Source organism: Scleropages formosus, chromosome 6 (genome assembly GCF_900964775.1).
Source record: "Scleropages formosus chromosome 6, fSclFor1.1, whole genome shotgun sequence".
In the NCBI taxonomy this organism is placed as follows: Eukaryota; Metazoa; Chordata; class Actinopteri; order Osteoglossiformes; family Osteoglossidae; genus Scleropages; species Scleropages formosus.
The window spans coordinates 22,416,871-22,430,222 of record NC_041811.1 but is presented as its reverse complement, the minus strand read 5'-3'; the positions used below and the strand labels follow the sequence as shown (position 1 = coordinate 22,430,222).

At 40.0% G+C, this 13,352-nt stretch overlaps 1 protein-coding gene across 1 annotated transcript; it reads left to right on the top strand.

The window, feature by feature from the left end:
* The first annotated feature begins 1,302 nt into the window (after nucleotides 1-1,302).
* On the top strand, nucleotides 1,303-12,826 carry LOC108927255 (protein CutA homolog). The gene is made up of 6 exons (XM_018740434.2): nucleotides 1,303-1,784; nucleotides 4,836-4,984; nucleotides 9,388-9,447; nucleotides 10,848-10,893; nucleotides 10,973-11,022; nucleotides 11,195-12,826. Exons 1-6 carry the CDS (start codon nucleotides 1,680-1,682, stop codon nucleotides 11,295-11,297), a joined length of 513 nt encoding a protein of 170 aa, XP_018595950.1. The 5' UTR covers nucleotides 1,303-1,679; the 3' UTR covers nucleotides 11,298-12,826.
* Nucleotides 12,827-13,352: the final 526 nt, after the last annotated feature.

Genomic DNA, 13,352 nt, shown 5'->3' with positions numbered 1-13,352 from the left:
ACGCTTGATGTCAGCTTTGATTGGTGCTGCCGCTGTTCGGCATTTCTTCTGGCGTTTCTTCGATTCTTCATCCTCCAGTTTTGCTGCTTCATAGAATGTCTGTAGTATCTTTGCGAAAGTAGACCGAAAGGTCACATCAGGCCTCCTATTTACATTCGTTATCACAACATCACCACCAAAATGTTTTTTCAAGCTTTTGACTTCCTTGTGCGTTTAACATGCAACTGCTGTCTGACAAAAACGCTTTAATGAGGAGTTCCACGGGCAATACTAGCTTGATTTACTGTTGCAACACCTTTCTCTCTCCATAACACTGAATGTTTCTTCACTATTGTCCAGGCTTTCTTCATACATGACAAATTGCGTGGTCACTTCCACCTTTTCAGATGGGACGACGGCCGTGTTGTGTACTCTGAAACGGAGCACGGAGGGATCAATTCCTGATCGAAACATCTGATTCGCCACACTTACGAAACAAAAGATTGTATTTACATTCTCGCAAAATTGCATTTACACTAGTTTTATGGAGCTACAGTAGATGTCTGCAGTAGGTACTAGATAAGACGTGGCCAGTTTGACCGAACTCCAGGCAGAATAAGAGTCTTAATGTTGTTTAACTTTGGATAAATGGTTCTTACCACATGCTTTTAAAATTGCCTCCACTAACTGAGATTAGATTGTTATTATTGCGTGAAAGTGCGATGATGTAGCGCGATATCAAAGTGGCATTATGACATCGCAGGCAATATTTGACACGATCTTTAAATTATGAAGGGTGATATTCCAGTCTACTTGCTACATTGAAGGTCTAAAGGCAATAGTTAATGAGATAGAGAAACTCAAACAGGTTGATTGGTGGCCATTTTGGATTTATGCTAATTAGCTGCTTATCCATGAGGGGGATTTTGAAAGACTATTTTTCTATCAAGTATGACGAACAAGAAACAAAATTAAAAAAAAAAAAAAAAACTTGTGTTGCAATTTGGTTTAGGTTTCCCCATAGCGCCAGTTTTCTTGCATAGATTTACTGGTGCATAAAGTCGGCCGTGTAACCAGTAAGTCTTGGGTTTTAATACCACTCCTAGCGTAGAACTCATCCTCGTCCTACAGCTATTTAAACACAGTGCCTCCGATTTTAAAACTGATAGTTTTTTCAGGGGATAAACTAAACAAAAATCAGTGAATAAACTGGGTGAAACTCCAGTGTGAACTGAAGCACTTAAGAGTCCCTTCAGAGCTCAGTACCGGAGGAGCGCTGGGTGCGTCTTACACACCGCCGAGCCGGAAAACGGGCGTGTCCCGGAAAGGGGCTTAAATGACTAAACGCTCGCAATCCGCTTATCACAGTGGGTACTGACTGAGGCAGTGGTGGGGCCCGAACCGAGACAGGACAGGACATTCATTGTTATAATGCAGGTGCGTGCATGCACGCGTCAATAGCACGCGCAGGTGGCACGCAGCCCGAGGGATCGCAGCCTGTGTGGCAGCGAGCGCAGTTCACACGGGCGCTCGAGTCGCTCGCGGTGGAAGTCTCCCAGCATTCTCCGCGGTTTTCAAAAGAAGAGCCGTGTGCGCGAGACGGACAAGCCACAGTTGGATCGCCGCAGCGGCGTAACTGCGCCGCCCGTACCGCGGTCCTCGCGCACGGTGGCGGGAAACGAGCGGTCGAAGCTTGAGGGATGGCGGGCGTGCCGAGCGGCAGAGTGGAGTGGGTCTGTCAGCGCTGTCTGCGGGAGTCCATAGCTCAGCCGCTGTGCCGCCCCGCATTCGTACTCGTTTTCCTGGTGAGCGCACGGCTTCCGCTTCTTTTCGTACTTCTTGTTCACCTCTCGCGCTTAATATACCTCTTTTTCTCCACAGCGCCCGCTCTGCATGTATGTAGATTCCGAGGGGAAAGTGCAGGTTGCCGCGAGTTAGTGACAGTCGCAGTGGCCGCCCGTGGAAAGCTGTGTGTCACTCACTCTCATTTCCCGCAACAGGGACGGAGGGGTCCGGGACGGAGCGGAGCGGAACAGAGGGGTCTGTCCCTAGTAGAGTCCGCAAATGAAATATCCTGCGAAGTATGACACGTTAGCTTCAAGTGTGTTTGTCACCAAACTCCTCGCCATCCATCCACGTCACGTGTTGACCGAAGGAGTTTCTTGTTACTTTTATTTCCAGTTGGTGTGTTGAGCGCTTCCTTTCCTACAACAACTTCAGTCATGACATGATGTTGTGTTTCTGAGGTTCTGCGGCTCTCGGTGTAAATTTTAGATTTTTTTTTTTTTTTTTTTTTTCTCTTCGTAAAAAGAGTACACCGCAACGGGATGTTAATGTTTAATTAAAAAAAAAAAAAATTACTCTCATGGTAATTTAACCGAGCATAGTCTGCCTTTTTTTTTTTCTCTATTTATTTTTTTTATTTATTTTATTTTTTTTAAAGGACTTATTTCCCACCTTCCATTACGGTGGAACTGAGCCAGGGCTGAAGAGCAGATTATACATGGTGGAACAATTCTCTTCACCCTTTTAGCTTTATGAGGCCTAAATGCTAAGAGGATATACAGTGCTGGGCCCCAAAATGCACTTTTTTTTAAAGCTGAGATTAATTGGAAAAACACAGCCTGTAAAAGTGGGACAAAATGAAGGAAAAGCCCCATGAAAACAGTGAATTTGTGGGTACAGTGAATCACATATGGTGTATTCATTTGGCTGCCACTTTTCTCCAAAGAGAGAGAAAATATTTGCCTGTTCTGTGATTGATACAATTGGGTAATTGTTACTGGAGCAGTTGTGGGTACTTGCTTTACTCAAGATGGGGTTTGACTCTAATCTTCCTGTGGAAGGTGGTGGCTCCAACCACTATGCCACCTGGTGTCTTAGGTGGTGGTGGTGGGGTCATGCACTGGGTGTGAAAGAGGCCTGACTGTCAGCACTGAACCATGCCAGGTTGTTTGAAAACATGAGGCAGTTAAGGGTTCAAAAGAAGACAAAAAGCACTGCCAGGTGCATGGCAGTTTGAGGAAGTGTCGGATGATAAATGCATATGCAAACGACAATGCAGCGGGCTGGAACAAGAAAATGGAGGTCACAAGTCAATGTTTGGCTGCCATGACTGACACACACATACATACGCACACAACGGAGTGTTCGCTGAAAGCTGCAAAACAGCAGCCTTGGAAATGACCCCAGGATAAAATTGACACCTCTTTGACCCAGTCTTGATGCATTGAATGACACAAGTCCCATGCATGCCAGGCCTGTATCCATGCATTGTGTGCTAGGGGTTGCACGACTTTAGATTTTTTAAAAGTCGAGTCGACGTTGACTAATCGCTGATGATGTCATGAATAAAAACACAGGCGAAAGGAATGTTTTGCAACAATTGACAATCTATATTCTCAAACTGAATGCATATGTTGACAACAGACAGCTCATACATAGGTTGTACATAAAACAGGCTGCAACTCAGCAGCAACACCAACACTTCTATGCAACAGTAACATTTGTATGCTGATGCAACAACTCCCATTTAACTGCAAAAGAAAAATGACCGGTGCAAAATAAAGAATGGTATAAAACTTGGGGAGGGAGACAAAACTCACGCACGATCTAGCCTGTAAGCTTACTCTGTGTCATAGTCCTGCTCTGTCAGTTTTTACTTTTTGATCCTGGTTTGCGTGTAAGAAGATGAGGGCATCAACATGGGCTAAATGAAGGCTCATCTGCTGTTGTGTGATGGTATTCCCTGTCAGATAACAAATTCTCTCTCTTGGGGTGCTGGTGGCTGGGACAGCCAAGTAGCTTTTGCATAGCTTGGCCAAATGGGGAAATCTGTCCTGTTGGTGAGCCCATCACTGCAGCAGGTTCTCCATGGTGGGAATATGCAGTGTTAATAAATAAACACGGACTCCTTCGGCTGTGGTGGACTCTCGGAGGCATCCGTGTTGTTAGTGTCATAATGACATGATCAGCGACTAGTCGACTTCAAGCTTTAAATCTCATCACACAGCAATAAAGTTGAAAAACGGACTAGTCTGTGCACTCCTACTATGTACAGGAAACATGCATGGAGTTTAATCTTTGCGCGATCATCATTTTACGCACCCTGCTAAGCGTCTAATCGTTGTGGTCAATCTGTGAAGGCCGTTCATCTTGGTTTCGCTGTGTGTTATAAACAGCCGTGGAATAGGAAGCTAGTTTAGGTGACAAAGTTACCTTAACAAGCTTGTCATATATTTGCCTTTCGAAGATTGTATTTACTTGTATTGCTGCAAGTAATCAGAATGAAGTCAAACGCTATTCATGGTATGCTCATTTACGAGAGCTATAGTAAAGAAAAGTTGGAAGTTTGGATTGCAGAGTATCCGTGTCCTTCATCCTTGGGAGAACAAGTATCTCATACTTTCCTGAGTTTCAGATGCTTCCTGTTTTTGATATTCCTGTTCAAAATTAGGTGGCCCATTATAATTGTTCATAAATCAATTATAAAACTTGTATTACTGCCTAATGTCATGTTAGACCTTTTAATTGGCTTCATTGCCAGTCACTATCACGTTCTACATTTCTTTTTAAAATTAATGGTGTATGGACCTCATTTACCTTAAATTATACCCCTTGTGCGTGTGTTAGTTTGTTCCTGAATTTGGCATTTGATACTCTTTGCTCTTTATCATAGTCTCACTCATTTATTTCCTATTTTTGACCAGATCCAACTGTACACACTACAATACAAAAAATAAATGAAACAGGCAATATTTAGTGAACCAGATGTGGCTGTTTAGTTGTAGACTTTGTGCTTGTGTTGTATATCACAGTGTGTTCTTACTCTTCTTGCGCTTTGCCTGCCTTGTTAGGCAATGCTGCTTAGCCTGACTATGTACCCCGTGCTGAAGAGTCTGGGACTCCATTTACATTCAGCACTGACAGGAAGCTATGTGCCAGGCCACCACTCCATTCTCCTCGTCAGCTGCCCCAATGAGCAAGTGGCCAAAAGCATCGCCAGGTATTTCTCCTCTCTAACGAGACCGTGCTTGAATCATAGATTAGCGCCAAGAGGCCAAGTAAGCTTTGGAGTTTAGGTATGAGTGGCATATTGCACCCCCCATAGTTGTATTTGAACCTGTGTTGTCATTGATGTTAAGAGTTGATTAGCTTCTTTCCCACTGTCTAATCATTCATAGGTTCATCCCAATAATGTGAAGAGCAGAATGGAATTTTGAATTTTTTTTTTTTTTTTTATCTTTTCAGATTATTGGAAACGTGCGCTAGCTAAATAAAGTATTATAATGCACCGGCCTCTGAATTTGTAGTGAAAATGTTAGAGGCTCATATTTTAATGTGGGTCCTGTTTTACCTTTGAAGGTACTGTTTTTCTGACTACCATATTTCAGGGTGTCAACAGCTGATGCTTTGCTTCATGACCTGAATGTTGTCCAATTACTGGTTTTATAGTATATTGCATAATCCATCCTTTAAATACATTGAGACTTACCCAAGTCCACATGTGTATTTAAAGAAAATTATTCTGTGTTTGTTCATGGATCATCTGAATGTAATTACCCATGATATATAAATATCATTGAAGCAGAAATTATTTTAAATTACTTTGACATTTAATTGAAATGCAGTAGTGTTTTGTTTAATTGAAATCTTGTCCAAGGCAAATTAGAATATTTAATATATATATATATAATTCTGGCATGATTGTTGGCAGCTAATTCCACTATTTGGGATTTAGAGTGCAGGGGCGTAGAGTAGGGAAACCATGAGACCAGCCATAGAGGAGCAAAGGGTATTGGGGGAATGTATGATGAGCCCAAGAGTTAAAGATGGACAGGAGCTGAACAGTGGAGTGATGATGATGGGTGTTGAACAGGGTCTTGAATGTGATCTAGAGTATGATAGGGAACGTGTCTCAGATATAAATTGGAGCGGTGATACAGAAGTGTAGAGAACACCAGGTGTGCAGTATGTTCTGAAAAAAGGGACAGCTTGTAGTGTAGTGGTTAGAGCTACTGCCTTTGGACCCAAAGGTCGCAGGTTTGAGCCTCACCGCCGGCTGTAGTACCCTTGAGCAAGGTACTCACCCTAAATTGTTCCAGTAAAATTACTGAGTTGTGTAAATGGGTAAATAACTGTTCCCTCAACACTGTAAGTTACTTTGGAGAAAAGCTTCAGCTAAATGACTAAATATAAAAGTACAGACTCTTATAACTAGTGCTCAAACAACTAGTAAACTCAGAATGGTGAGTTTTTCGAATTTGAGTCTGAACCCTACACTCAGCCCCTTCCCAAAACTTCAAATCAGCAGACTCTTTATCAGTCTTGCTATGATGCTTTAGTCTCTGTGTTATACAAGTGGTTTGCTTGTATTTCAAGACCAGTGCTGCAGGGAAAGGCTAGAGTTGCATGAGAAACTTGTGATTCTGGGCAATTTTGCGTTCTCTGTTGGTTGGCTGGAGAGATTTAAAGTGTCATGTCATTTGGAAACACCATATTTCTAGCAAACAGAAAAGTGCTGGTGAAGTGTCTGCTAGTTAATTTATTGAAAAGTTTCATAAGCTAGTAGTGGAACATAATGTGACCGCAGGGCAAATTTACAGTGCCGATGGGACGGGATTGCTGTGAAGGTGTCTTCCGACAACAGAAGAGAGAACTGACAAAATCTCTTTTCTGGTACCAGTCTGTCTCCACTGTTGCCCAATAAGAGTCTGTACTGTATATGGTTTTGTATGAGATAAATATGGCGGACAAACATAGAATGGGGACTTGTACAATAAAACACCATTTCAGTTTCCATACAACATGCTTATTATTCAGTACAGTCGAATTTGTGCCTGGTTATATTACATTTATTTATTTAGCAGACGCTTTCCTCCAAAGCGACTTCCACTGAACATTATGTAGTGTTACTATCAGCCCACACACCTTATTCACCAAGGTGACTTACACTGCTAATACACTACTTACAATGGGTCACTCATCCATACATCAGTGGAACAAACTCTCTCTGGCACTCGCACACTATGGGTGAACCTGAAAAGCTTATTTTTGGACTGTGGGATGAAACCCACACAGGGAGAACATACAAACTTCACACAGACTGAGTGGGGATTCAACCCATATCGCCTCGCACCACACAGGCACTGTGAGACAGCAGCGCTACTTGCTGTACCACCACACCACCCATATACAATCAATTTATTTCCACAGCAGGTGCTTTATTCACTGTCTACTATGCCTTTCGCTCAGCAAGTCATGACACTAAGCTTCTTGCAAAACAATATCAGTTGCACATACTTCCTTTCATATTAACAGTTACAGCAATTATGGCAAATATAACTCACAACTAAAATAAGATTCAATGCAGCCTTTTAAAAATAAGCTATATAAACATGTAAACAGTAACTCATTGAAATCAACTAAACTATTACAAGATGAATACTCTTATACTATTGTAAATAAAGCGTAAATCTCAGTCAAATGAAGATCGTTTAGTGTCAAACCTTACACTGCATTTTTCGTCCATTGGAAAAGTATGATCTTATACATTTCCTTGAGCAAAATGATAAAAATGTCCACCTTTGTGACCTTTTCATGAGACATTAAATTGAGGGAAAAAGTATTTTATACATACCCCCACACAATTAATGGACTGTTAGAAATCATTAAGAACATTGTAAAAAGCAGATGTATATTACTGTAAGCAGCAGTACAGGAATACCAAAGGAGGAGAAGCACAAGAAAGAGTGCTGAAAAAAGACAAACCAGCTCTGAAGTGCACTCACACACAGCCTTTCATTTCAGAACTCATTTTTCTTCTGTATTTTACAAGTTGAGATATGAAGGTGACACTTTGTCTAAAAATGATGCACTCTCTTGCACAGTTCATGAAACTAGTTTAAATAATTTGGATAATTTAAATAGTTAATATTAACTGACAGAATTCAATAATTTTTATTAATATTGCATGTTGGTGTTTTATTTTGGTAGTTTAATTTTAGCTGACACTTTATTCTAAAAGCCTCTTTTTTTGACACTCTTTTCATTCCCCTATTAATAATGATAATAATGGTAAGTCCCCTCAAGTGAATTCACCTGGTAGGGTGATTTCATGGAATTAGTCCTATGAGCTGGGGTTCTGGTGTTCTAGATTGTTGTTTTTTTTTTTTTTTTTTTTTTTTTCCTCCCCCTCAAAATAATTCTAGCCAATACAAGCTAGGCCTTCATGAAGTCCTATAACAAGAACTCTGATCGAATTTTTTTTAAGGTGCGAGCATAATTCTGTATTGATATATCAGTGTGTCCCTTTGATAATTCATCTTGTATTGCAGTGTCTAGATTAGCATGGATCTATTCATTTCTGCCAGTAACAGTGGGAGACAGGGTCCCTTACAGCAACTGCATTTGCGTAATTACTAAATACACTACTCTCCTCATCTTACAAATTTAGCTATAAATTTAAGACTTCTCAAACTTTTTTTAATTTCTCTCTAAAATTTTTGCTTGTAGCCATGTATGTGATCAGAGTTTACCTGCTGAGCTGACACCAACAAAAGAGGAGCATGGAGCTGCATTAATTCAAGTTGCTTCCAGAGTGTTTACAGTTTGTGTCTACTGTTTATGACTATTGGTGATTCTAATAGTGACAATAAGTTACCACTGAGACCAAAGTAGAAATAAGTCAAAGTTGCAAGAATTTACAAAATGCTGCACATGTTTATGAGATGAATTGGGCAACAATCAGGACTGAATAGATATTCTTGAAGACAATATTTTTATTCTCAGTTGATTATTTTTATTTTCATTGATTGTGATATGGGGGGTAACTCTGGAGTTGCAAAGAAAATTAGTCCTCCAGTGCAAACTGTAAGCTGAAGATCCAGTTTTTACCTTCTACTAAATTTTATGTTTCTTCTCATTTCTGTGATCTGAAAGCAGCTTTACAGTTTGTGAAATAAAATGCCTTAAAAAGCCTAACTACGCACATTGAATTTACCATTGTTACTATTTATTATGAAAAAAATCCTTCTGTTTTGAAACTTAAACCATGAGCAAGGATGTCCTGAAATACTGTCCAGGAAGGAAGGCTCTGTGGTTAAAAAAAGTGAAAGTGTCTTATACAATTGGTGTTTGCGTTGAGAAACCAGTCATCCGGGATTTGACCATCAAAAGACTGTACTTGTTTATAGGTGCTGGAGGCATTGCTATACAATACAATGAACGTTGACAATTTGTCTGGTAGTGGAGAGTAAGGAATTCACATTTTACCAAGCAGCACAATTTACTTTGAGGCCACTGAAAATTTTATGTGGAATTACTATTTGTAAGCATGATGCATTTTATCCTGTGACAATGCAGCAGCTGTCAACACTCAGTTCCCTTTATTTTATTCCTTTTCTTTAGAGACATAATGGAGAAGAGACTGGCTGCCTCCATCAACATATTACCCAGGGCTTTTGTCATGTAAGTGCAGCATGACCTGCCAGAGGCTTTCCAAATTAGTAACAGCACCAATCATCGGTGGTTAACCTAGCATTCCCCATGTTCTAAGAGCACGGTTACCTGGGAAACAATTGTTCTTTTATTAGTCTCCTGGAAACCTATTTCTAAACTTCCTAATAGGGTAAGATGAGATGGTTAGTTAGGTTCTCCCTGCTACAGGACTGTATATACAGAGTGTTGGATGTAAAATTCTATGTTTTGAAACGGCGATTGAAAGACTGAGCCACTTACTAGTCAAAAGTTATTGAAAAGTATAGAATATAGGAATGTTACAGAATCTTGCTTTTGTTTGTAGGTGCAGGCAGTCCCCGGGTTAGGAACGAGTTCCGTGTCCTCAGTCTGTCTTTAAGTCGAACTTTGACGTAAATCGGAACAGTTAAGTATGGTTGATAGCTAACGTCAGTGAAATGTTTTAGTATATAGTATATCGTGTACCTTTCTATACATAAGAACATTAAAGAAATACTTGGGATACACAGAAACATCTTTAATATGACAATACAGTAATAATAATAATACATCCATCCATCCATCTTCCTCCGCTTAGAATAATAACACAATGTAATGATAATAATTAATGCAACTACAGTATTTATAATAGAGGGGGAGAGGTGGTTTGGGGTTGTCTGGAGTGAGATTCCGCAACTGGGAAGAAGTGTTTTTTTGTAACTGTGTGCTTTCTGAGAGAGAGAGTGTGTCCGTGTGTGCAAAATATTAAAGAAATAATGTTTGCTTTCCATTCATGTTCGTTGGCGTTTTACCTTTCGCTTTATTATTTCTAATTTAGTTTCAGTTGTGATTGTTTCCCTTTTCTTGGATGCATCACCATCACATCCGTCACATTTATGCTTTGGTGCCATGGTCAGAGGGTTTAAAAAAAAAAAAAAAAGCCAAATCCAGTAACACACGAGACACTTAACAGGAAAAGAAGGAAGTCTGTCGTACCTCGGGCTCACGCACCCCACCCACAAGCCGACAAACCACTGTAGACACGCTATGTTTTGATGGGCATCACAAAGTAAGGCCCGTTTATCGTTATGAACCATTGTATATACAGTAACTCAAATTTTTACTAGGCTTAATTATGAAGTTTTCATTTGATTGTTACTTAAATGTGACAAAATTAACTTCCAGTCCGTAAGGGGGTGGTTCGTAAGTACGGGTTGTACGTATGCCAGGCGTTCGTAACCGGGGGACTGCCTGTACTCAGTTGTAAGCCTAAAGTTCAAACAACCCTGACATGTGTCTCAATATTTGTGTATAGCAAGTACCATTGTTAATATTTTTGGTTCCCCTCCCTCATATCTGTCAAGTTGTTGCGCCACCGTATATCAGTTCACCCTGTAAACTGTATATTTTAGGTACTTCTGGAAGGGTGAAATTCAGGATGCCACAGAAATCCTTTTGGTGAGTTTAGATAACTAACACCTATCCTTTTGTCATTGCTACAAAGAAACAGCAACTAAAACTCTTCTTTTTCTTATAGTTGGCAAAAACAAGAACTTCCAAAATTCAAGAGCTTACAGAGTTTATAAAGTGAGTTATTTCTGCCATCAGCCTCTTCTACTACCCTGGTATATTTTAAATAGTTTTCTTTCCTTCCACTGAAGTGCTTGTACTGGAACAAAACACTTACTTATTTCTGCATTCTGGTTTGTTTGATCATCAGGAAATGTTCTCTGAACAATGAATATTTCCACCGTTGTAGGTCAGTTCACCCATATGGGGTTCCTGAGGTCCTCAGCATCCCTGTGGAACAAGGCAATCTACCATACATGAAGTGGATGGATGATGCTGTCCCTGATGATTGATATTGTTACAAAATCCTTTGTGGTGATGATTTGCTTAGCATCCTAATGCCCAGTGTTTGGAGGGGTGCCATAAATTGAAATGAAAGTGATTTAGGGTAGGAAAATTCAGGTGTGCACTTTGACAGCACAGGTTCAAATGGAAGCCTTGCATTGCCCTGTTAACTGTGAGAAGGTATTCCAAAGTGTAACAATACCAGCACATAACTTCTGTCTAGGGTCAGCATCGCCATAATGTTCCCTGTATTAAAAGAGCATGGCTTAGAAAAAAATGTAGGGAATTATTCAGTTATTCTTCCACTTCCATTTGTGTGCACATTTAATTCTAACAGGATTTAAGAAATTGATACAAAATTTTTGATTATGCCAAAATAATAATATAATTATGGTGCAGCAGGTAGTGTAGTGGTTGGAGTCAGTGTGTTGCATTACAAGGACCCTGCTGTGAATCCATACACTGCAGCATCCCTGAGCATGGTGCTTACCGTGGATTGCACCAATAAAAATTACCCATCTGTATAAATGGGTAAATCATTGTAAGAAGCTTAGTATACAAACCTAATATTGAAAGTCCCTTTGGAGTGAAATGTCAGCTAAATAAATATTAATAGTCATAGCTACCGCGCAGCTGCATAATTATCAAAATGCAGGGTGGGATCTAAATAGCTTTGAGCCATACTTGTCTATACTGTAACAGTGCAATAAAACTGAATTTCATAATCAGCTTAGTGCTGTCCAAAAAAATAGAAATGGTAGAAAACAGAGGTGAAGATTCTAACACTGTTGCATTAGCTGTTACTCAGTTGTTCTGGAAGCAAAACCTGAGCCTCAACAGGAAGGTCTCTCTTACTTCATCCACTGAAGGTTGTCAGATCAAAAAGTATGATATAACATTGAATTAACAGTGGAGTTCTTCATCAATGTTTTCCCATCCTGGATTTCTTTACATGAATGTATTTTGAGGTAGCTTCAGCTGTAATTTATGTGAAACACCTTGTTTTCATTGCTGTAATAACATTCTGTTCCTTTGAATATTAGATGGGAAAAATAACCACAGCAATTTTTTGTCCGATTAAGTTATAAATTAACTTTAATACTATCACTTTGTATATTAAGAATACCTTGTATTTTTAATTAAACCCTGAAGTGCCCTTGTTTAATGTAGTGCTTGAATGCAATGGGAGGTCAACTGTGGGGAGACTGGAGCCAGTTGGAATGTGGAGTCTGTGGTTCTCCATTATGGACAGGTTCCAGTGTTTACTCTACTACACTGGCTTTGGCACGCAAGGACAAAGCTGTACCTGTTTCAAACACAAACATGCACTGGTGTACTGAAACCAGACCTGGTTACTAACCCTGTCATGAAATTCTCTATGGTCAATATTTACACTGCAAACGCTGACATACCGTATGGGGTAGCTAGTTATGTATGTAAAAACGTTTTGTTGAGCGTATCACTGGGTAAATTTTATGGTGCTCACGTGCAAATGGCACAGCTATATAGTGGAGCTTTGAAAAAGTGCTGCAAACTAAAGTGCTGGGAAAGGTGGGATGTGTGAGGTAAACCGAACTGAAAGAAAGTAGGCAATGACTGTGTGAGACTCTTAGGAATAAGGGTCCTCCATGTGCTGTAACCATTCCGAAATACCCTGTATTTTAACTGTCTTTTTAAACCTGGTATGATTACGTGCAGGAGCTTGCAGCTTTGCATAACAGGTTGTATATGTCTTGCATTTAAAAGAAAATTCACCACCAGAGTGACTTTAACCCTAAGCCTAACCTTGGTTACAGCGGCTTTTGTTGTGTGCCAGCACTTCTTTGTTAGACTTAAAATTCCACGGTTTTCTGCTTGGAAAATACTTTCACGTACAGTTTTACATTCGTTCGTCTCTACCACTTGGTATTGACAGCAGTAATTTAGGCAAATTACTTTTCCTCATAGATCTCTCCAATAATCTGAAACAGTATACTTTTCAAAGAAAAAACAGCTTTGAGCCATTCTTGTCTATACTGTAACAGTACAATAAAACTGAACTTCATAATTAGCTTAGTGCTGTC